This window comes from Ammodytes marinus, assembly GCF_949987685.1.
Source record: "Ammodytes marinus genome assembly, chromosome: 8".
NCBI classification, from domain to species: Eukaryota; Metazoa; Chordata; class Actinopteri; order Uranoscopiformes; family Ammodytidae; genus Ammodytes; species Ammodytes marinus.
The window spans coordinates 6243535-6266034 of NC_137212.1; the positions used below are offsets into that span (position 1 = coordinate 6243535).

At 40.5% G+C, this 22500-nt stretch overlaps 1 protein-coding gene across 1 annotated transcript in view; it reads left to right on the top strand.

Moving 5' to 3' along the window:
• The window catches only part of kank4 (KN motif and ankyrin repeat domains 4), a 91392-nt gene that overhangs the window by 56134 nt on the left and 12758 nt on the right, over window positions 1-22500 (top strand). Inside the window, exons 2-5 of the mRNA XM_080033129.1 lie at window positions 9978-10051; window positions 10850-14425; window positions 18206-18299; window positions 21576-21848. Coding sequence (XP_079889255.1) covers window positions 10033-10051; window positions 10850-14425; window positions 18206-18299; window positions 21576-21848 — 3962 coding nt within the window. The 5' untranslated portion in view covers window positions 9978-10032. The remainder of the gene's footprint in view (window positions 1-9977; window positions 10052-10849; window positions 14426-18205; window positions 18300-21575; window positions 21849-22500) is intronic.

The following is a 22500-nucleotide window of genomic DNA, read 5'->3' on the forward strand; positions in this document are numbered from 1 at the left end:
AGCGAAACGCAAAGAATTCAAACAAAATAAACTGATTTAAAGAAGTCTCACACAGTGTGCATAGAGAATACAGAAGAGATTAGAATGTCTTTGTTGTTATTGTATCATTCAAAACGTACAATAACATTCAGAGTGCTACCCCTGTAAATTGCCACAAGTTAAAAAAAAACACATTCTTCACAAATTCATTCATACATTCCACACTATTTATACTAAATAAATGTATTAGTTAGTACATAAATGTAGCAGCTCACACAGAGAAAGGACTTCTGCATTGCAGTGATGTTAACACGTCTTTCTCCCACCTCTCCTACTGTGCGGTCACTCATTTTGAATTTAAAAATAGCCGCTTTCATAGTGCAGCTGTCAAATCAGTATGAAGTGGTGTTTTACTTGTGGCTCTCAATGCAGCGATCCAGGAATGAACTCCTTGGTTGGCAGGTACCACTTATGAACCGCAGTCAAATGAGTGTGTTATACTCATGCGGTCGCCCAAGAGTGTGACAATGGGAACACCTGTAGTGTGTGTGTTCAGCTATTGAAATACAGAATAGGACCCGAAGGTGGCATTTCTTACCTCATTCAGCTGTAATTTGATTTGACAGAAGTAACAGTTCAAGTTAATGTAATTTATACTGTGAGAGTCGAGGTGGTTTCTAAGTCTGAGCTACAGTGTGTTCAGTTCTCTTTCTATGAGTCATGGCTGAAAGTTATCTGCATGTGACATGAATATTTAGATAAGGCACTGCTAGTGGCCTAAATAAAGGGCCGGTTTCACTCAAAAATTTAATTAGACATGGATTTGACATCACTTTATACTTTGGTCTGGGTGTATAGGCGGACTAGTCTGTACATTTTTTTGCTGTATATTCTTCACATACCATCCACATAACCTCCAAATGTGTTAGCTTTGTGAAATATAAAGTATAACAGCTTTTTGGCAATTAGAACAACCAGTTAATAGAGCACCATTGTATTCTGCACTCTCCACTCTAACTTGTGCTATTTGCCCTCGTGCATTTTGTCAATGCACTTCTCTGAAATACAGGAAAGCAGGTTGTAGTCAGGCTGTCATTTTTATGTCAGTGAACCCACCACATGTTGCAAAAAGCCCCCGAATGATAATATCTGGCGGCTGCATTTGTAGACCTTTCCAATCCGAACAGAATAGATATGTCGGAGGTCACCTTCCACGCGTTTCCTGGACACTCTTAGTCATCCTTCTGAATCTAAGTGTAATCCTTGGGCTGTGTGTGTGTGTGTGTGTGTGTGTGTGTGTGATGAAGTAATTTCCTTTTGTTGAGGCAGAGGAAAATAGCAGCTGAACAATAGAAAGACGAACCTGAAAGACATCAGTCTGTGTCTTTGAGTCTATTGTGTTTGCCCTGGGCTTATAGAGGGAAAATAATTCCCATTTGGCAGTGAGACACATGAGACATTGTTAACATATTGTTTTTTTTTCCAGACACACAGACAGACAGTTTGCCTTTTGTCTCTTTTGCTGGATAGTTCTACTCTTTGAATGTGAGGCTGTCACCAGATTTTTAGGCATGTTATACTCAAACATTGGTTCTCTTCTAAAGCTATAGATAGATAGATAGATAGATAGATAGATAGACAGACAGACAGACAGACAGACAGACAGACAGACAGACAGACAGACAGACAGACAGACAGACAGACAGACAGACAGACAGACAGACAGACAGACAGACAGACAGACAGACAGACAGACAGACAGACAGACAGACAGACAGACAGACAGATAGATAGATAGATAGATAGATAGATAGATAGATAGATAGATAGATAGATAGATAGATAGATAGATAGATAGACACTCTCCAGTCCCCAGTTGTTCTTGTGAGTTAATCAGTGAATTACCTCAATTGTCTTCAGTCCGCTGCTCTCGAGTATCTCTGTGTTGTAGTGTGTCATTATGTCATCCACACCTGCAACTCACTAGTTTGAACTGATTGCACTCGCATCGGCTGCATCCCTCACTGACACTTGCATGATATAGGGAGTATATCTGTGTATTGTGCTTTATATGAGTGCAAGAACGTACAAGAAACATATTTGATGTAGTCAGAAAAAGTTATATTACGTGATATTCTAGATGTATATTTAAAGCAAGACTTTAGCTGTGGCTAACTTACCATCACATCGAAATAATTCCACATACAATAATGGTTTTAAATTACTGATATACACTCCACTTTCTCCAAATTTGAAAGCAGTCCCATTCCTAGCTAGTCACCCAAATAACACAACGACAAAACCAAAACAAAATGCAATACCCTAGTAATGAAAAAGTAGTACCGCTTAACTGTAGCAGTGTAAAGTCAGTGTGGCCTAGCACAACAATCACAGTTGGCTTTCAGCAATAAGTCTTCTGATTCAAACGAGGTAAACCTTCTTAGGGAAAGCTTTTTGAATCCTACACAAACTTGCCTGATTCAATTCATTAATCTGTGGAGGAGAGAGCCAAAATAAACTGTGGAGTGGGGATGATGCAATTGCTGAAGTATGAAACTGCTGATTTTTTTCTCTCTCATTTTCTTCCAGTAATCCAGTAACTTTTAAAGAATGACTGCGGTGCTCCTTTTGCTGTTTTGCGGAAGTGGCACTCCTGCAATATTGTGCTGCAAGAGGCATTTAACTTAAGCATTCAGTACTTTGCGTATGTGTATGTGAATATGCCTTTATCTGAGCCCCTGTTTGTGTCATTACAGGACACATGCACTTGCTAGAATGTGTTTGTGTCTATCATAGAGTGAGAGTCAGCATATTAAACTGGACAGTCCTGCCTTCATTCTCAGGCTAGTGCGAGGGTAAACAGAGATAGCTGGTCCCATGGCTGGTTCTCTGATAAGGACTTGGGACCTGGGTTAGTATTGCTCTCCAGCGTGTTTCTCTCTCTCCTGTGCCGCTGCTTGCTGTTCCACACTGCTGCTTTTACACCGCTAATGGACACTCACATGTTATTGTGAGACATTGCAGTAGAAAACATACTTTTTTCCAACCACTGGTCCCTGTTGAGATATTGGCTATTTGTGCTTCCATAACATGTCTTGTTTTATACTGGTATAAATAAACGGGCCAACATATACATTGATTGTTTATTTTACTAAACATTGTCAGTTTGCGTCTGTAGATTTCTCCGATACAACCATTAATGGACATTATCTCAACATTAGTATTTTTTTATTTTTTCAATACTCTGAACCAAAAAGCTCAACTTCAAAAGCACTCACATCAACTACACTTTCTATAATCATTCTTAGAATTATTCTTTTTGGTTTTTAAAGATGTACATCTACGCATAATAAGTTAGATATGGCCACATTTTCATTATGTATTGCACCATTTCTGAAGATATTGTAGTACAAATAAAAGTGTTTTTTTTTAACCTATTCACCTGCAGTATCTCATCTTAAGAACTGCAGCCATTGCATACGCATAGTGCTTAAGTGAGTGTTAATGAAATATCTAATATCATAATGCAACGTTTTTTTTGTATGAAGCACAACACAGACACCATGAGACCAGGACCAAGAGCGAAACATAACGACAGAGCGACTCTGCTTGTGTGAGATATGAGTGTGTCCTGCTGCCACTCCCATCTCTCTCCTTTTCTCTTTCTCATCCTTTCTCTCTCTATCTGTCTGTCTGGTGTATTTACCTGAAGTTACTGATGAAAAGAAGAAAGCTCCTCTGTCTCTCTCTCTCTCACTCTGTCTCTCTCTATCTCTCTCTCTCTCCTTTTCTCTTTCTTATCCTTTCTCTCTCTCCTTCTCTCTCTCTCTCTCTCTCTCTCTCCCTGTCTCTCTGTCTCTGTCTCTCTCTCATCCGCCCACCTCCTGTCCACTGCCTGCACACTCTCCAGTCCTATTTCCTGTTGGCCTGTCTTGTGCCTGCGCCTGCTCTGTGTCAGTGGATGGGACTAATTCAATCTCCTGTTCACAGGCGCTCCGATGTAATGACCCATGACATTCAATTAATGCTTTTCCCCTCTTCTCATTGGTTGGGTCAGCAGTAATGTCCTGTGTCTGTTTGTCTGGTGTATGCATCGTTTTTGAAAAAAGCTTGACCTTAAAGACTGTGTAAAACTAAATCCACAAAATCCTTCTAAATGCAATGTGGGGAGTGAGTTGCTTGATAGTAAAGCATCTTAAAAGAGTAAGGCATATTCATCATTCCAAATGGAAAACAATATTGATATTTAAGTTTGATAAATGTTACAGAAATATGGGTTTTAGATGAGGCGGACTATGTTGTGGTTCTTGGACACATTAAGTATTTTGCGCCAATCAGCAATCGGCAGTGCATTCTATAAAAACAATGACTGTTGCCAGTTAAATTATTTCAATCCCCCCCCCCCCTCTTGATTGCTGTGTGTTTTTAACATTTTACAAATTCAAAACCTTGATTTAATAATTCTCCTGGGCTCTGGTACTAAAAGTACCTTCCAAAAGCAGCTGTATTACTGTGGTTGAGGTTCCTCCATACTGATGACATATGTAAACTCCTGGCTGTCAGTATGAGCTTATTGATTCTACTCTACATTATTCTGTCTTCCGGCTTCACATTAGCGATGTCGTCGCCTCTCAGCCAGCTGTCACGCTTATTACTGGTGTTGAAGGATCACCGCACGTCCTTTTAAGGGTTTGTGTGCATTTGTGAGGCTCGGAGCGCGTTCCCTGTTCAAACGAAGTGACTCAACCAGACAATGTATTAACCTTAAAGCTATAGTACGTAACTTTTTTTAAATACATGAATGTCAGTTACATTCATGCCATTGCCAAAACGAGTTGACACAATGTTGTTTGAGCCTATCAGCTCCACAAAACTCTCTCTCTGTATTTCTCAGTATGGCAGCTTTTACAAACTGGTGTCCCCCTCTGACACTGGCGCAGGAAACAAAATGCAGTCGACGGTGTTGTTGTAATTACTCAGGATTCCTCATGCGGCAACAGAAGTTACGCATTATAGCTTTAACACACCACTGTTAGCAACGCAAGCACACACAGACACACACACACACACACACACACACACATACACACACACACACACACACACACACACACACACACACATAAACAAATGCTGACAAAGACAGGGACTCAATTGGAGCTGACACATGCAAACACGGTTTTGGACACACATACCCGTCCGTGGCTTTCTTTTAGCCGTGTGGAGCCTGTCGCAAATACTATCAATGTGGCTTATCCTAGCTTTTATTTCAGCTCCTTGTCATTATAACTGTAATCCAGCTTGGATTGTGCATAAGCAGTGGCTTCCAATATTTAATTACATACCCAACCTAGATAATTTTACTAGCTACCAATGCTGCAATAACACTTTTTGCATATACTAAAAGTATCTATTCTCAGTGGATGTTTCTAGGCTGTTGTTCGGGCTCAACATTTATGGTTGTCACTCATATTTCCCCGCTGAAGACCGCCACATATATAATGATTCTTCTAGTTGCTTTGAGGCCCTTGTTAGCCACACAAGGGATTAAGACTTTAATTAAAAGAGGAAACTTTAAAAGACAAAAAAAATCCTCACAACTTCACTGCAGAGAAGGTCAGGTAGATGCTTTCTCCTTGGGGAACTTCCGAGCACTTTCCTGTCAGGTCACTGTTTGGTACTGTGGCAACATTTTTTTTGTCTCAGCTTAATCTTTTCTGTCACTTATGTCCTCCTCTCTGTCAAGCTTTCGTTCATCCTCGTTTTTCATCTACGACGGAGTATGAGGGCCACATTGAGAAAAATGTATAAAAAAAATGTATTACAAGATTAAAATCGTAATTTTACAGGAAAAAAGTCGTAATATTATGAGAATAAAGTTGTCATTCTACCGGGGGAAAAGCTATTACTGGTAACCTATAGAACTAATGGCGAGAGCTTTTTAATGGCAGCGTCACCCACAAACAGTCAACAGCAATATATGATGTCATGGTGCTGATATGCGAAAAAAGATTAAGCATTTCCTTATGTGTGAAAAAAGATGTTCGTCCAAATGTTCCTCATTGTAATGCAGGGGAAAAGACTATATTTCATCTCTAAAATAACACATAGCCTAAAACTATAACTCTTTTCTCATAAAATTACTTTGTTTACTACAATTTCTTTCCTCAAACAGGCCCTTAATACTCACTCGTTCCCCTCATATTCTCAACCCTAGTTCTATTTTTTCCTCTCTCTATCTCTCTCTTTCTCTCGCCGTCCCTTATCCATTCTCTCCCTCTCTACCTCCGTCTCTATGTTTCGCTAATGATCTAATTAAGGAAGGTTTTGTTGCCTGCCCACTGTGTGCCGTTGCCAGTGGGGTCTGCCTGTACTTCACTCAGCAATTATACAAGCAATGCATTCTTCTGCTTCCCAAACCGGCTAATTAAGCCTTAAGGTGTGTGTGTGTGTGTGTGTGTGTGTGTGTGTGTGTGTGTGTGTGTGTGTGTGTGTGTGTGTGTGTGTGTGTGTGTGTGTGTAAGTGCGTGCGTGCGTGCGTGCGTGCGTGCGTGCGTGCGTGCGTGCGTGCGTGCGTGTGTGTGGACAGCCAAGCCGATGGTAGGCGACGCACTAAGCATCTGGAGCAGTCAGGAATGCCTGTCCTCTCTTCCCTCATGGGAAACACAAGTAGTTGACTGAAGAATGGTTGCCATGGTTGCAATCACATGGTGTCAGATCCTGTGCGGTGGCTGTCAGTCAGCTGATCTGTGTGTCTCTCTTTATGTGTGTGTGTGTGTTTGTTTTGTGTGTGTCTGTTGGGGTGTGTGTGTGTGTGTGTGTGTGTGTGTGTGTGTGTGTGTGTGTGTGTGTGTGTGTGTGCACGTGTTACAGATGAACAGATACACACAAACACACACACACACACAGACAACAATTTGGCTCCAGGTCACCATTTCTTTTCATTATTCAGGTGCAATATATATGAAGGGGCCGACCAGAGCTTGTCATAGTTCCTGTTTAGGTCCCTGGCAGGACCGACTGTCATTTTGATTGATTGCATTGCCGGCTCATGTAATGCTCGCCTTGCAATATGTCCCCACTCTAAAACACATCTTACCCTGTGGGCTATTGCACTCACTCACTCAAAACTAGTATATATGAGTAAGCACTGTGTTGTTTGAGAACAAAAATATCTAAATATGCTGCAATGGATGTCTTTATATATAGAATTGAGCTATAATCATTCATAACAGTAGTCACTCTGTCACATGAAACAGATGGAACCAAGTTGGTCAATTGAAAAAAAATTGATTGTGAAATATTAAATTGTCTGATTTGTTACAAAGAAAACAATTGATTTGTGGAGAGTTTTCTATGCATTATGTTGTTTTCAATATCACATGCTTCTTGTAGAAAGGCACCATTTGGTGCACGTTATCATTGTTTCGAGAGATTAAAACTGTCTTTTCAAATGGTAAAACTGCCTTTTCAGAGACAGTGTTTCTACCTGTACAATCCCAATGGAACACTCTCGTCTCCTTTGAGTGTAAGAAATGTCTCAGAATAGGAAAGGAAATGAGACATGACAGAGACATTAAAGCAATGTGCACCGTTGCATTATTATAACTATTTGCAATAAAATACCAATTCAGTTATAACTTTTGCAGTAAATTGAAACCCAGGGGCATGATACAATACAATGAATGGATGCTTGGTTTGAAAAAGAAAAAAACTCTATTTGTGGTATTTGTTCCAATACATAAACTGTATATACTGTGGAAGACCACCTACTAAAACAATGAAAATGCTAATTTACACATCTGAAACTGCCTCCGATAGCATTTGCCCAGTAGCTCTCCGATATAAGGCAGATATGTTCTCCAGTGCGACAAATTTGCATGGAAATTGCATGAATAATATGTGCCTATTTGCTAAATGTCCTTTAAGTTGGTATTTCGCTTTGAGGGCTTTACTTTTAAATTGTATGTAGATTTGAATTGTGCAGCTCACTCAAACGTGGGATTTTTACCTGCATTGTTATTTTTTTATTAGTACTTGATATTTTATTAGGAGTCTTTACATAAGCCCTTAAAAAGTTTATACTGCCCTCGCTGAATTGTTTTCCATCTCACTTACCTCTACTTTTCAGTAAACTCATGAAATTAAGGGGATAGTTGCTCTGGTTTCTTGGCTTTTCAGAGTGGAACAAATGATGCATAGTGGTACAAATGGACCGTGTTTCCTTCAGTTGGGCCAGTACAGGGTGGTGTTGACTTTAAATGGCTCGCTCTAAACTTCTGGCTCTGCAAGGCAAATGAAATTAACGTAATGGACACAATGGCACTGCCTCTCCCCTCATTTCCCTTATTATTCGCTGTTGCTAGGCGGCATTACTTAATAAATTCAGTGCCCAGTAAAGTAGCCGAGACTGCAAGATAATTAACCGCATATTCCCCATTTTACATTTAACCCTTTCATGCATGAATTATGAAATCCTTAGTCTGGATTTTTTTCTCAAGTGATTTTATACTTCTTTAGGCATGAAAAGAAAAAATATAACTTCATTTTTTTTAAACACACATTTTTCAGAGAGTTTTACACACGTCCACTCGGGTGGACTCCATGCGTTTTGACTTCTCAATTTTGACCTTATTTATTTAACAAAACAGTGAAAAAAATGATATATTATCTGACAACTATAAAATAATATATATTTTCAATGCCTGTTCACATATATTAACATATTCCAATACTTCAATCCAATGAAAAAGCGTGGAATAATTTTTTCAATAAAAATTTTCTATAAAAATAACAGATAACTTTTTCCTTGGTTCTCCAATTTCTCTTTTTCAGATGTCATTTAGCAGTATAGCCTACTGACTTGTACATCACTTCATCAAAGCTATTTTAATATGAAAATTGGCATCATAGTGACACCAACTGTTTTACACATAATAGAATAATCTGGATTTTTTTTTTTTTTTTTACACAAATACTTCAAGTTGCACTCTAATAACATAAATCAATTGATTTAAAACCAAAAAGTTGCAGCAAAGTAAGCTTTTTCAAGCACAACACATCTGCAGTCATAGTATTTATTGAAGTCCGTGATGCATGATGTCCAATTTAGTGGACAGGTGATTAAACATAATTTTCTCCCAATGTAAAATCAATAATTGGAAATTTTAACAACTATATGACTCCTAAGATGTTACTTGATGTTGTCATATTTTTTTTTACCTGCCAGGCTCTCCTATTTTAGAAGTATTTACAGGATATTCCTGAGCTACTCAACTTTTCTGCTCCCTGTCGGCCATCTTGGTTTTGACTAATTGTGGCTGCTCTTACAATGGTTGGCCACTGGTTGGCAATGCATTGGATGACACACAAGAGTCCACTGTAGTGGCTGATATGCAACTAGGCGATCTACACCCATGCATATTCAAGAAAACAGCATTTGAATAGCTGTCCACTGTAGTGACCACTATGCGTGAAAGGGTTAAAGCCTTATAATTGTGCCATTAAAATGTTATTGTATGTACACTACATTAGACATTATGTTTGGTTCACCTACATACTGTTTCAAGCTGCTTAGGTTAGATTTGGCTTAAATCAACATGTCCACTATTGTTTCCTGTAGCAACCTACAGTAACTATGCTGGATTTATGGTTTAAGAGAACTTATCACTTATTTCAGATCGGCAAATTACTTTATTTTCTTGTTGTATGAGTTCATAATCATGTTGTCGTCTTTCAGTTGTTGTACTGCATCAGTGAAACTATACTGTGAATATTGGGAATCAAGTAACTTCTCAAAAGGAACCTTATTACAATTCGAGCTGCACATTTTCTGGAACATAGCAGCAAGGACCAGAAGCTGCCTTCCTTCTTTCATTTGATTTCACAGATCTTTCATAAACAGTAGCATGAAGAATTCTGTTTTGTTCCGACAGCGATTGATTGTGGAAAGTATTTCGGTTCGCTCACACAGCTCTCTCCTTTCTGTTTTCATCCAGGCTGCCAATTCCATCTGTAGCAAACACAAGTCGATGACTGAGAACTCCGCCTCCCATGATGGACAAGAAAAGTGGTGAGTGTCACTAAACCTGCACTTACACAAACAATCCCATTGCTTCTGACTTATTGTGTGAAAAATCTGATTTCTTCAGGTCCTTAAAAATGTAAGCAGTGTAGAATTCCAATGTTGTTCATTATAAAATACAATATCTGACATAGAAAGGTTATACATTTAACTTTGTGTGTTGTGTATGTGGCCAAGAGCAGCTAAATAGTTCATTTTATTTAGGTGATGATAACCACCCCCTGTCTCTTTAAGTCGACACAGCATTTCGCATGCTGATTAGATTGTTTTGGCGCAATCACTGCATAATAATTACTTCCCTGTAAGTGATATGATTTTACATAATGAAGCCCCATGTGTGGAGCACAGCACAAGCCTGTCTGGACAAGTGGGCGAAGAGGAATACTAATGCTGATGATAATCTGTGTTCTGGTTTATGGTAATTTTTTTAAGGCGAGACACTGCAGGCAAGAACATTATTTTTTGAAGCACTGGTCAATGGGATTTTTGGCTACTTCTTGCATACTAGTATCATTAAAAGGTCTAGACATGTACAATTAGGTGTTTATTTAACTATATCTTATCTGTTTGTGTTTGTATATTTATCCTATACAACCATATTTAATTTATTTATCTCAACATTATTTTTTTTCAATATTTCTAACCAAAAATCTCAACGTCTTACTGTACATCAACTAAACTTTCCACAATCATTCTTAGCACTTTTCTGAAGGTGATAACATAATCATTTGTTCATAAATTGTTGAATGTTGTTGTTGATTGATTTTGCATTTGAATTCCTTACAGCCAATGGCTTTCAGACCAAGGCCAGTGAGGGCGGTGTTCAGAGGAAGCAGCTGCCCTACTCAGTGGAAACTCCCTATGGCTTCCACTTGGACCTGGACTTCCTGAAGTATGTTGACGATATTGAAAAAGGCAATACCATCAAGAGGGTCCACATTCAGCGCAGGGTCAAAGGACCGCCCAAATTCAGCACTCTGCCAAGGAATTTCAGTCTTCCTGGGCATGGGGTCAGACCGGTCCCCAAGGAAAGCACATGGTCTGGGACGTCCACCTTAGGGCCAAAGCCTAAATCACGGGTGTCAGAGGTCCAACAACAGATCTTTGACTTCAGGGCAAGTGAGGGGGGGACTTCCAGCCTTAGCAGCAGGGGAACAACCAGTCAAGGAACTGGCTATATTTCCACTAAGCCTAGAGATGAAGGGACTCGAGATGTTGAAGATAAAACTGTGGGGATTCAAGGGCGGCCGAACTTGCTCCGAGCATCGAGCATGCCGGTCACCTTACAGCAGCGGAAAGGTTCCGATTCAAGCAGTCCGGATCGTGTTTTGGGAACGCCGGATAGTGGATCAAATGAGAACATATTCCGTCCATCACCGGACATAACAGAAAGACGGTGTGTCCCCCAGGAACGGTCGGGGCTTCACCAGCAGATCACAGTGGCACTGAAGCGGGTCAGAGAGCTGGAAGAACAGGTCAAAACCATTCCAGAACTAAAGGCCCAGATCTGTTCACTGAGGGAGGAGAGGGAAAAGCTAGTGCTACAGCTACAAGCACAGGTAAAAGCCCAAGCCCAGGTTGTCACATTAACCTCTACAACAGCACAGAGTTCTGATTCTGGGACATACGTTCCGTCGCAAGAACACAGACTCAACTTAGCACAGACTCAACCCACTGGAGGTTTAGAGGCTTTAGCAAAGCCGGTTAGAGGGACAGAGAAAGAAGGTGTGACAGAGAAAAGAATAGTGTTACAAAAAGAGAGTGAGACAAATGAGGAAGCTGTTCAGAGTTCCTCAGCACATGGAAAGATTTGTGCGCTGCCGGGGAAAGAAACGGAGAGACAAACGCAGCTATCGGAAATATCAGACAAACAAAAAGGGACATTCGACAGTCCACTGGAAAATGCAGTGCGGAAGCTATCACAGGACATTTCTGGGCAGGAATTAACTTCACTCAGGGTGGCTATAAAAGATGCGGAGACTAGCAGTATTCAAGATGGCAATGCAGCAAAGGCAGCACAACTTGGGGACTCAGAGAGTACGCAGAAGCTGCAGGAGAAGCTAATGACACTGGAGGCTAAACTTTCTCAGGCTAGCGAACAGCTGGAGAAAACGAATGCTCTTTTTAAGGAGCAGTTAGAGGAGAACAAGGTAAAAGAGGAGAAAATTCTACAACTGAGTGAGGGAGTGAGAGTGGAGGTGTGTAGTCCAGAGGCACAGAGCTGGCCAAGAAGGGAGAGTATTGACACAGGGACATTAACAGAGAAAGTCGATTTTGCCCACCAAGAGACAGAGACCGAACCAACTGGTTTAGTAGATCAGGGTACAGATACGGATATCATCTGTATTGAATTGTCTATACCTATACCAAGCCCTGGAAGTTTAAATCAAGGAACAGAGACCATCAAAGTTGAACAGGCGACAGAGATGGAGGCAGAAGTAGTATTAGTAGATGCCGTCAGCCCACCAAGACCCAGGGCCAATAGCATTGAAAGGGGCACCGTAACCGAGAGAATCGCAACTCAGGATCAGATTACGGAGACGCCCGTAGTGGAGAGGGTGAACCAAGTTACAGAAACAGAAGGAGAAACGGACACAGACCATCCGCAAATGAGACCGCGGGCCAGCAGTGTAGATCGGGGAACGTTAACTGAGAGAGTGGACACTGTGGACAGGGTGACGGAGACAGAGGAAGCCAGAAGGGCAGACCAGCAGACTGAGACAGAGATGGTCAGACAAGAGAATAGCAATCCAGCAAGGAGTGTTGAAGGAGAGAGTCAAGTGGGACAAAGTGCAGGCGAGGAAAGGGTGGAAGAAGTAGTAGTTGGTGTGGTCAGCGAAAGAGTGGAAGATCAGGAAGATAAGGAAGCAGATGAGAGAATCCAAAGAGAGAGTGAAAGTGTGGTCATGAAGGTCATGGAGAGTTCAATTGCCGTTGTAGAAAGCAGAGTTGAACAAACTGAAGTTTCAGATTTTGTGAGCAAAGATGAAGACCGTACTAGTCCACTTGTTGCAACAGTAGACGACACAGAATCTAAGATTGAGATAGTTACGGCAAAGAATGACTCAGAAGATAAAAAAGAAGAAGACATTATAATCCCAAAGGTTGAAGTAACAGATATTGTAGAAACGCAGCAGATTGCAGTCGAGACAGTAGAGAAGGTAGAAATATCAGTGGGTGAGATTGTATGTGCAACAGTCAAAGAAACTGTGGTCACTGAGACTGTGGTGGTAGCAGCAGCATCAGAGAATGCAGCTGTGAAGAATGAAGCTCCTGTACGACCCCAAAGAGGTCGGAGGACGTCGGCAGAGCAGGTACAACCATCACCTCCTCAAGTTCAGGCTGCACCTGTGCGTCCTCGTAGGGCTTCCATTGAAAATCAAGTGCAGCAGCCCAAGCCCCAGACAAAAACTCAGCCCCAGGTGCAAGCACAGGGTCCACCTCAGCAGGAGGCTGAAATCACAATACAACTTCCTGAACCACAGGTTGAACTTCCAGCACCATCTCCGCCTCAGGATGAGGAGGACAACACCCTAGCCAAGAAGCCTGCTGCCGAGTCTAGTGAGAAACCATCCAAATCACCTCAAACTGAGACGAAGGGACCATCACCAAGCTCCAGCGATGTCCAAATCCGTCCCAAATCAATTCAAGCACAGTCCAAGTCTCAAACCACTACAACTCGACGGAACTCCAAAGAGGTTAAAGCACCACCACAAAAGGGATCCGGCGCATCACAACCTTCCAGGCGAGGCTCAGGAGACGCCCAGACCCGCTCAACTCGCCAAGGGTCATGTGACACCCAACCTAAGTCCCAGGGTGCCTCTCGTAGGAGGGCCAGCGAGACTCAAGCCCCTTACAAAGATGCCAAGGACACACCCTCGGTCCGAAGAGGCTCCAGTGAAACAGTCCAGCGTCGCGGTTCGAGTTCAAGTGAAGCCCAGGCCTCACGTCGGGACAGTGGCGAGGCCCAACCAAATCGCAGGGACTCCACTGAGTCACCCACGTCGCCCGCGGCTTTGGGCCAAGTTGTTACCCGGCTAACAGGGCTTCTGGGGGAGCAGTGGGCACAGCTGGGGAGTAGCAGCTCTGGAACTCAACAACAGACGGCCAGCCAGCAGGAAAGCCCCATCGCACAGAAACAGACTGCAGCCAAGAGCAAGGCAGAGGCCGCGAAAGGAGCTTCAGCCAAGCCTGCTGCGGGGAAGGCATCTCCCGCGGCAACAACAGGGAAAACAGCGGGGAAGGCCGGTGCTTCCAAAATGAGCTCCATTCAGAGTCAGCTGGTCAGCTCACTCAGTGTCCTCTCCGCCTTTTACTCACCGGCCCAGAAAGCTGCTGCTGCTAAGAAACAGCAGGAACAAGGTAGGACTGTAAGACCCCATGGTTTATACACATGTACATCTGAATAGAATAAAATCAAATAGTCGTTTTACTTTGTACAACAATATTTAAATGAGCTTCTCCTTGAGGTGCATAAAAAAACGACATCCATCAAATAACATTCAAACAGCATTCATACCAATAAATGATCAGCTAAAATGGTGCAAGTATTTGAACATAAACCTCTCATATTTACTGAAATAATCCTTTTGAAGACCCTATTCTCCATGCAACTCAAAATGGTGTCTTTGATCTCAGCCAAGAAGTCTTGTAATTAATTTGTACATCTACAACCCAGTAGTTCTTAATATCAATTAACTTTTTTAAACTTTTGTTACACACAAGAAGGCCAACAGCAGCCAAAGTTGTTGTTGTAGTATAAAAAGGTAATGCTAAAACCAGCACACTTATCACCTCATGTAGGACAGACACTATAACTATAAAACTGTCAACAGGATGGTGTATTAACAGCAAGCTAGTCGGCTTTATAGTGCCTGTAATATCTTTTCACTGCAACATGAAACCACATCGGCCCTGCTCTAATATTTTGAAATACTCCACTCCACAATGTGATGTCCAATAATGTCTTATCATACTTTTATCAGTAGCGTTATATATCGACACCAGGATTATTTTGGATCTGATTTATTAGTGCAGTCATAGGGATGGGGTAGGAATGAATGGTTTTTGCTTTACTTCCTATAACTTTCTCTTAATTTCTACATAGCACAGGCTTCAATAAAGGGTAACGGTTAAAATAACTGCATAGCCACTTGTACATGATTTGTAACCTAACGCATGGATCAAAGTGTTGCCTGGTGTATTGTTGCTGCATGACTGGATATACTTTCAACTCTGCGGTCTAGGTTTAAAAGAAAGAAAAGTAAATTAAAAAGGATTCCATTTCCCACTTGTTATAATACCTGCCACTCTTGTTAATACTTAATTATCAGATATTTTGCCAGCGGTCTAATGACTTTGTGTGATATGCACTTCATGAACTCTCCCAATTATTTTCACTAGTCTACCCCCGAAAGGAACATTTTCTTCCTGGCCGTTCAGTTGAGAGCTATGTAATTATCACTGCCAGGTATATATATATATATATATATATTTTTTAATGTCAAATTTACACTGCTCTCTGCTGTAACATCTTATTCCAAAGCTTAATTCAGCAGGCCCTATCTCTAATTGAATACTTTTCTATCTAATAATCAGGTTGCACAACCTACGTTCTGTCTTGTTGATCCTATACAATATTGAAGATAGATATACATGTTACTGCTTCAAATAACAGTAGTATAAGTTGTAAGACAGATGTGAGGTTAAGAAATTTGTGAAAATCTGGAAAGTACATACAAATACTGTGGTTATTGCTAACAATGGTGAAAGCACACATGCATGTCTATAAGCATTATATACTGTGTTTTAAAGATACAGTAATCATTGGCTGACATAAGGGTGGGCAAACGCTCTATTCTAAGCACTGGGAAAATTGCCTGGTTCATTGACCTGGATGAGTATATCAAGTACATATGCGTACATATACATTCAAGCACACACACACACCCACACTCACACACACGCACACACACACACACACACACACACACACACACACACACACACACACACACACACACACACACACACAGACACACACACACACACACAGACACACACACACACACACACACACACACACACACACACACACACACACACACACACACACACACACACACACACACACACCAAATAGAAAATGGACTTCTTATGACTGAGTAGCTGAAGTACAGAATCACACACATATTTTATGTTGAGAGTTCATTTTAAGTTCACTGTTGGGAGTACAGCATACAACATAATTTTTTGTGTTTTTTGTGTGTGTGTGTGTGTGTGCACGTGGGCACGTAGGTGTGTGTGACTAGATATCTGTATGTGTTTCCTCAAGATTGTCACTGTTTCCTTGGTGTTGCTTGTTACATCTTTGCCAAGTGCCAGATTGCCAGCATGACTTCCCCGACATCAGATTACATCAGTGTTATAATGTGTTGCGTTTAGAACTCTCTCTCATCCCTGTCATCAGAGACACTGTACTGATCTGTATGGATGAGTGAAACATCCAAGTGTCTCTCACACACTGAGGGGAAGGTTAAATTACACTGTTGTTTTATTTATTGGATGATGGCAAGATGATGTATTAAAATGCAAAATATGTTGTGAACTTCCCCTCTCCCTCCTGCTGTCTATCTATCTATCTATCTATCTATCTATCTATCTATCTATCTATCTATCTATCTATCTATCTATCTATCTATCTATCTATCTATCTATCTATCTATCTATCTATCTATCTATCTATCTATCTATCTATCTATCTATCTATCTATCTATCTATCTATCTATCTATCTATCTGAGAGATACTAAATCTAAAAGCATTGTTCTTCTTAGATGGTGTTCTTGAAGATATTTTCCGCTGTTCTTTTGTTGTTGTTTTTTTGGCTCAAATCCACATCCTTATGTCCTTGCATTAAACATTACAGAGCCCGAGCATGTCTACTGTCAGGGACAACTTAGAGACCGCCATACCGGGCTTACAGCCAACAGCAGTCAGCAAAGGAGGCCATGCAGAATCAATTACAGAGCAGTTACTAACATAAGTGCAGCCTGACAATGTCAAAGTTGTTTGTCATTAAGACCTATAATCTTGACCTTTGTATGTTGTCCTGGCAAATCTGTGGGTGGTCATCATGAACTAGGTTTGTAGAACCAAAATATAACTGCAGTAGTCAGTTAATATGAACAAATTGACCAGTGTCCTATAGCTAACCAAGTTTAGGTGTAATTGTAATCCTTAAATACTCAATTACTTCAAATCTAAAATATACAATTGTTAGGCATGCCTGTCTACAGTGTGATACTGTTCACTAACATTGTATTGTCTTCGTATTGGCGTTTTCAGATGGGGCACCAACTTCCACTTTCTCTTTGCCAATACAGGGATATTCCTTCTATTTGATGAGCTATACTCACCTTTAATTGCCTCCAGAGGTCCTTCAGCTCAGATATTTTCCAAGCAGACAGACATACTGTATATACACTTACCATAAGGAAGTACAGACATGTGCAAACCATTATTTTCCCTAGTCTCATGAGCTACAATATCAGTTTGATGTATTGCTTTACTAAGCCTTTAGACTTTTAACTTACTTTAATTATGGACTCCGTTGTTTTGATTGTGTGTGCGGGATGCACATGTTGTAGAAAAAAAAAATCTGTATTAAATTAGTCCTTTTATTATGAAGGAAATGTTATGTGTGACTCCCAGTGGGTTGAATTTGAATGCAGCAATAGACATTGTTCCCAGAGGTTATTTAATTACAGAGCTTGTCATTAAGATTGCTTAATACCATGAACATGATGTGTCCCTAACCTCAATCAAGCAGTGTTACAGTTGCGTAAACCTAGCCACTACTTAATAATAGCGGTGACAGATCTTAATTACAGATGTCTATGTTATGAGATTCTGACAAACAACCTAGTGAGTTTTGTGTGTATGAGAACATGTTAGAAATGATACGGAAAATGAATAGCACACACACACACACACACACACACACCACGCCGGCTGCACACAAACAAGTACACACTCAAATTCCCCAAAGGCCTAATTTCGGATTTTCTCCTACCCTCCCCTTTTCCCTATTTCTCTCTCTCTCTCTTCTCTCTCTCTCTCTCTCTTTCCTCCTCTTCTCCAGGTCTCAAATCCATTATGAAGAAAAATGGTGTTGCTGACAAGCAGGGGAACAAGGGAGCCAAGAAAAACCTGAAGTTTGTTGGGGTGAATGGAGGGTAAAATCTTTTTAATCAGCGTCCAATCTCTATGTGATTTATATCTGTATGTGGGCTGCTGCAGTGTGTTTTGGTGCATTTCCATTGTGCTTGTCTTTCTTTTCTACAGGAAGATGAAAGCATTCCTTTGTGGACATTAATGCATGATAACTGAATTTAATATTGTAATGGATCCTAATTCAATATTGGTTATACATGGTTTTCATCTTCAGATGTCTTCATATTTAATTATTTATTTATTTTTATTTAACCTTTATTTATACTCGATATCATTGAGGGGTGTCCCTCATTTGCAATGATGTCGAGAAACAAAAACAACAATACATACACAATATACAATGCATATTATACATAACATACACTACAATCTGGTAAAGAAGAATATCTTATACAGAGGTGTAGAGTGGCTGGAAATAAAACTAGTAATATGGCCTAATTAAAACAGTTACAGTTAGAGTTTGGTGGATGTAAGATAGCATGTTTAAATTGGTTAAAGGATATCAATGTATTCATTTTAAATTGTTGCTGTAGGCTTTACATTTACATTTTAGTAATTCATGGGCAGCAATTCAATTCTAGTCTATCCTGCCACCTGTAATTCACCTCAAATGAATTAGTACAAATGAGTTGTAAGACAAACAATACATGATGGTCGCATGTTTACAGGTTCCACCAGTTCCAGTGTTATTGTCCATTCATGCTAACATGTCTGTTCATTCAATAGTCAATTGTTTTGTTGTTGTTAATGATTCAGCATGCCGTCTAACTAGTCTACAATTTCAGCTTTGTCATTGTTCCTCTGAGTTCAGCCACAGTGACTGAGTCCAGCTGTCTCACACATCTGCTGCAAGTCATCACTGACCGGAATTTGACTTCAGTGCTATTACCGGGAGCAGTGTGTGTGCGTGTGTGTGTGTGTGTGTGTGTGTGTGTGTGTGTGTGCTTGCGTGCGTGTGTGCGTGCGTGAATATGTGTTGTACATTATGTCATTTGTGTGCTGTGTTTTTGTCATTGTTAATGATACCTGCAGGCTTTTGTGCAAGTGTGCATATGTCAGCGTTTTCTCATGCCTGGTGAAAGTGTATGTGTCTGTAATTGTGTGTGTACATGTGCTTGTTGAAGTCTAAATTATTTTAAAGTAAGCAGATGGTAGTGGTTGGAAGAACGAGGGAGTTGTTCAAGGAAGGAATAACTCTTTCCGGCTGGTCTGATTGTAGTTAGCTATCTGATGCTACTGCTATAACTTGAAGCGAAGACACACACACACACACACACACACACACATACACACACACACACACACACACACACACACACACACGCGCACACACACATAACTTGTCTGTGTAACTTGACAGGCATGAATTCACATATTTTTGCAGAAGTAATATACTGTAGATACCCTAGACACATAAAAACATAGAGCTACACACTCATACAAGATCATAGACATGACCTTAGTTGTGCACACACCACTTGACATAAATCCACATCAAAGCAACAGCAGACGAGCTATTTAATATGCCAGCTGCTTCTTTTTTTTCCCGCAGAGGAATCTTACATTTTTCAGTGCTCGATAATATTGAAATGCTCTATACAAAACTTGCAAATATTTCTATGGCCACTCAATAAAATGGTAAAGCAGACATCTAGTTTAGGCCCATGCCAACATCTAATGATATATTTGTTTTGAAAGTCACGTCTAGAATACCGTTGGTGCTATCATCTCCTGCAAATCGAGGTATACGGCTGCCCTTAGGAGACCTGTCTTATTACTGCGTTCCTGTTATTACATTCCTGAGCTTTGTGTTTTATGACCCGCTCAACTTTCGCTGTGTTTTTTTTTTCAAAAAGACGCGGTGAGGTCTATTCCTTATTCCTCCCTATTTCAGAATGATCTGAAAATACAGACCTTAACAGCCCCTCTTCAGAACAAATAAGGAACTAAGATTGGTATTTTAATGATCTCCTCCTTCATACATATACAATAAGTATGTTTTTACAAGATAGGACTACCATTAATAAGTTATATATAAGATGGCCCACATCTGATTTTTGAATTTGTTATGCCTCTTCTGGAATAAAAAAAAAAATCTCTCCATTTCCATGTTATCAAACAGTATTCTATTTAGAATGAGACAAACATGTTAGACAACAATATTTTCTCTTGACTATATTTAGTCTTCTGCCCACACCAGGAAGTGGGCTGCTGTTTGTACTTGTCCTCTATGGATGGTCCGAGATATCTTTGCTCTCCCTTGAGCTACTCTGGAATCCAGGGAATGCTGTGGCCCCCTGTGTGTGTGTGTGGGGGGGGGGGGGGGAACGACAAATGAGCATGAATCAGTGGCATTCAATATAAGACTTATCTGATCATTGGCTTAACAGAGGTTCCTTCATAGCATCCCCATAATGATCACTCACACACTGACACACACACATACACACACACACACACACACACGCACGCTCACGCACACACACACTACACTAGAAACCTCCACTGCTCTAAATATATCATCAGCCTTGCTTCACTGAACAAGGTTGTGTTTTGTCCTAAGTTGCATACGTGAGTTTGCAAACATACCTGTGGGTTTTCATGTATGAAGGATGTTTTGGATATGTGGACCAAAGGTTGGATAGGACAAGGATGCTTTTCATGTCATGTTTGAGGTCTGTTTGCTTCAACTAGCCTATGTTGACGTTACTGCTTTCATATTAGTCTTTTTATTTTTAACTTTTAAGGTTTTCTTTGATGTGGCTACATCTGTATGTGCCTAAATTCTGCCGTCCGTTATGCATTAAGCGAGACACTGCAAGTGAATAGGGTAACAGTTTTGACTTAAAGATTCCATCATGAAACTTTCCCAGTTGATTACTTAGATTGAAACAATACTTTATTTGTTTAAAAAAAAATTCAGATATATTTGAATAAATATGAACATTTGGCAATATCTAACTCATTATCTGAACATTTTCAGCTCTTCAAAAACCATACAATGTAGATGTTGGATAAAGCCAGAGTTAAAATCTTTATTTAATTTTTTACATTTTGGACCTTTTATTTACACTAGCAGGAAAGAAGATGGAAGCAGAATATCCCAAAAAATCCCCAAATTGACCAGTCCTTGAAAAAACAATGTTTGGCACCTGCACTGTCTTGTTTTTATTAAAAGTTAAATTCCGGTTAGCTAAAAAGTAGTTTCATGTGCACAATATTTGTGCTTATGCTTTGAAAATCTTGCCTACATCAATTTTTTGTATGTCCTCCTCCAGCTATGAAACAACATCCAGTGAAGAGTCCAGTGGAGATGAGAAGACCAAGGTACAAGTGGAAGAGGAAGAAGAAGAAGAAGAAGACAGCTCGGAACCAGAAGTGGAGAAGGAAACAGAGACGGAGCCTAAGCCTGAAGAGCAGCCTGTGGAGGGAGCAGAGACCCAGCTGACTGATGGAGAGGTCCCCCCTGAGGCAGGTGCTGTGGCCCCAGAGAAGGAGCCTGAATTGGGCTTAATGGATCTAGATGTCAGCCTGGAAGAAGACGCTGAAGGGTGAGACATTTACATTTATTTATGTACAGTATATAGCACCTTTCTTAACACTGTTACAAAGTGCTTTACAAGGAAATATAAAGCAGAACCTACCTACAGAGAAAGGCAGTGAAGCTTCCTTTATAGTTGTGTGCTGAGGCTATACAAAGCTTACAAGCCTTTGAATGTGGCTTTTATAGCATATCATGACCGTATGGCTAGAATGGCCACTACAATACATACATCTACATCTACCATTGACAACACAGAGGTCATGTCCATGGTAATTTTTTCTTTAAGTTTTGCTTAAAATGTGAATAGAGCTTACTTCTGTTGTTAAGTCTGTCAGTTATTCAGACAGGAGAGCATTCATTTGTGGGGTCGGCCATTTTTTGACCTTGGCATTTGAAAGATCCTGGCCAGGGCCTCGCTACTCGAGATACTACGAGGGTACACAACAAACTGTGATTAGTTGGAATGGACTGCTTTCTGTTGCTGCTAGAAAAAAAACGTTGATAGTAAATAATATATGAGGCGAGATGAAAAAAGGCTGTTACACACGTAGCAAAGCCATCTCAACTGCAAACAACGCTCTCCTGTCAAAACAAAAGAAAAGCTTGGAAAATGAAAGAATACTTTCAATCTTAAGTCGTGAAACAAAGCGTCGACCTTT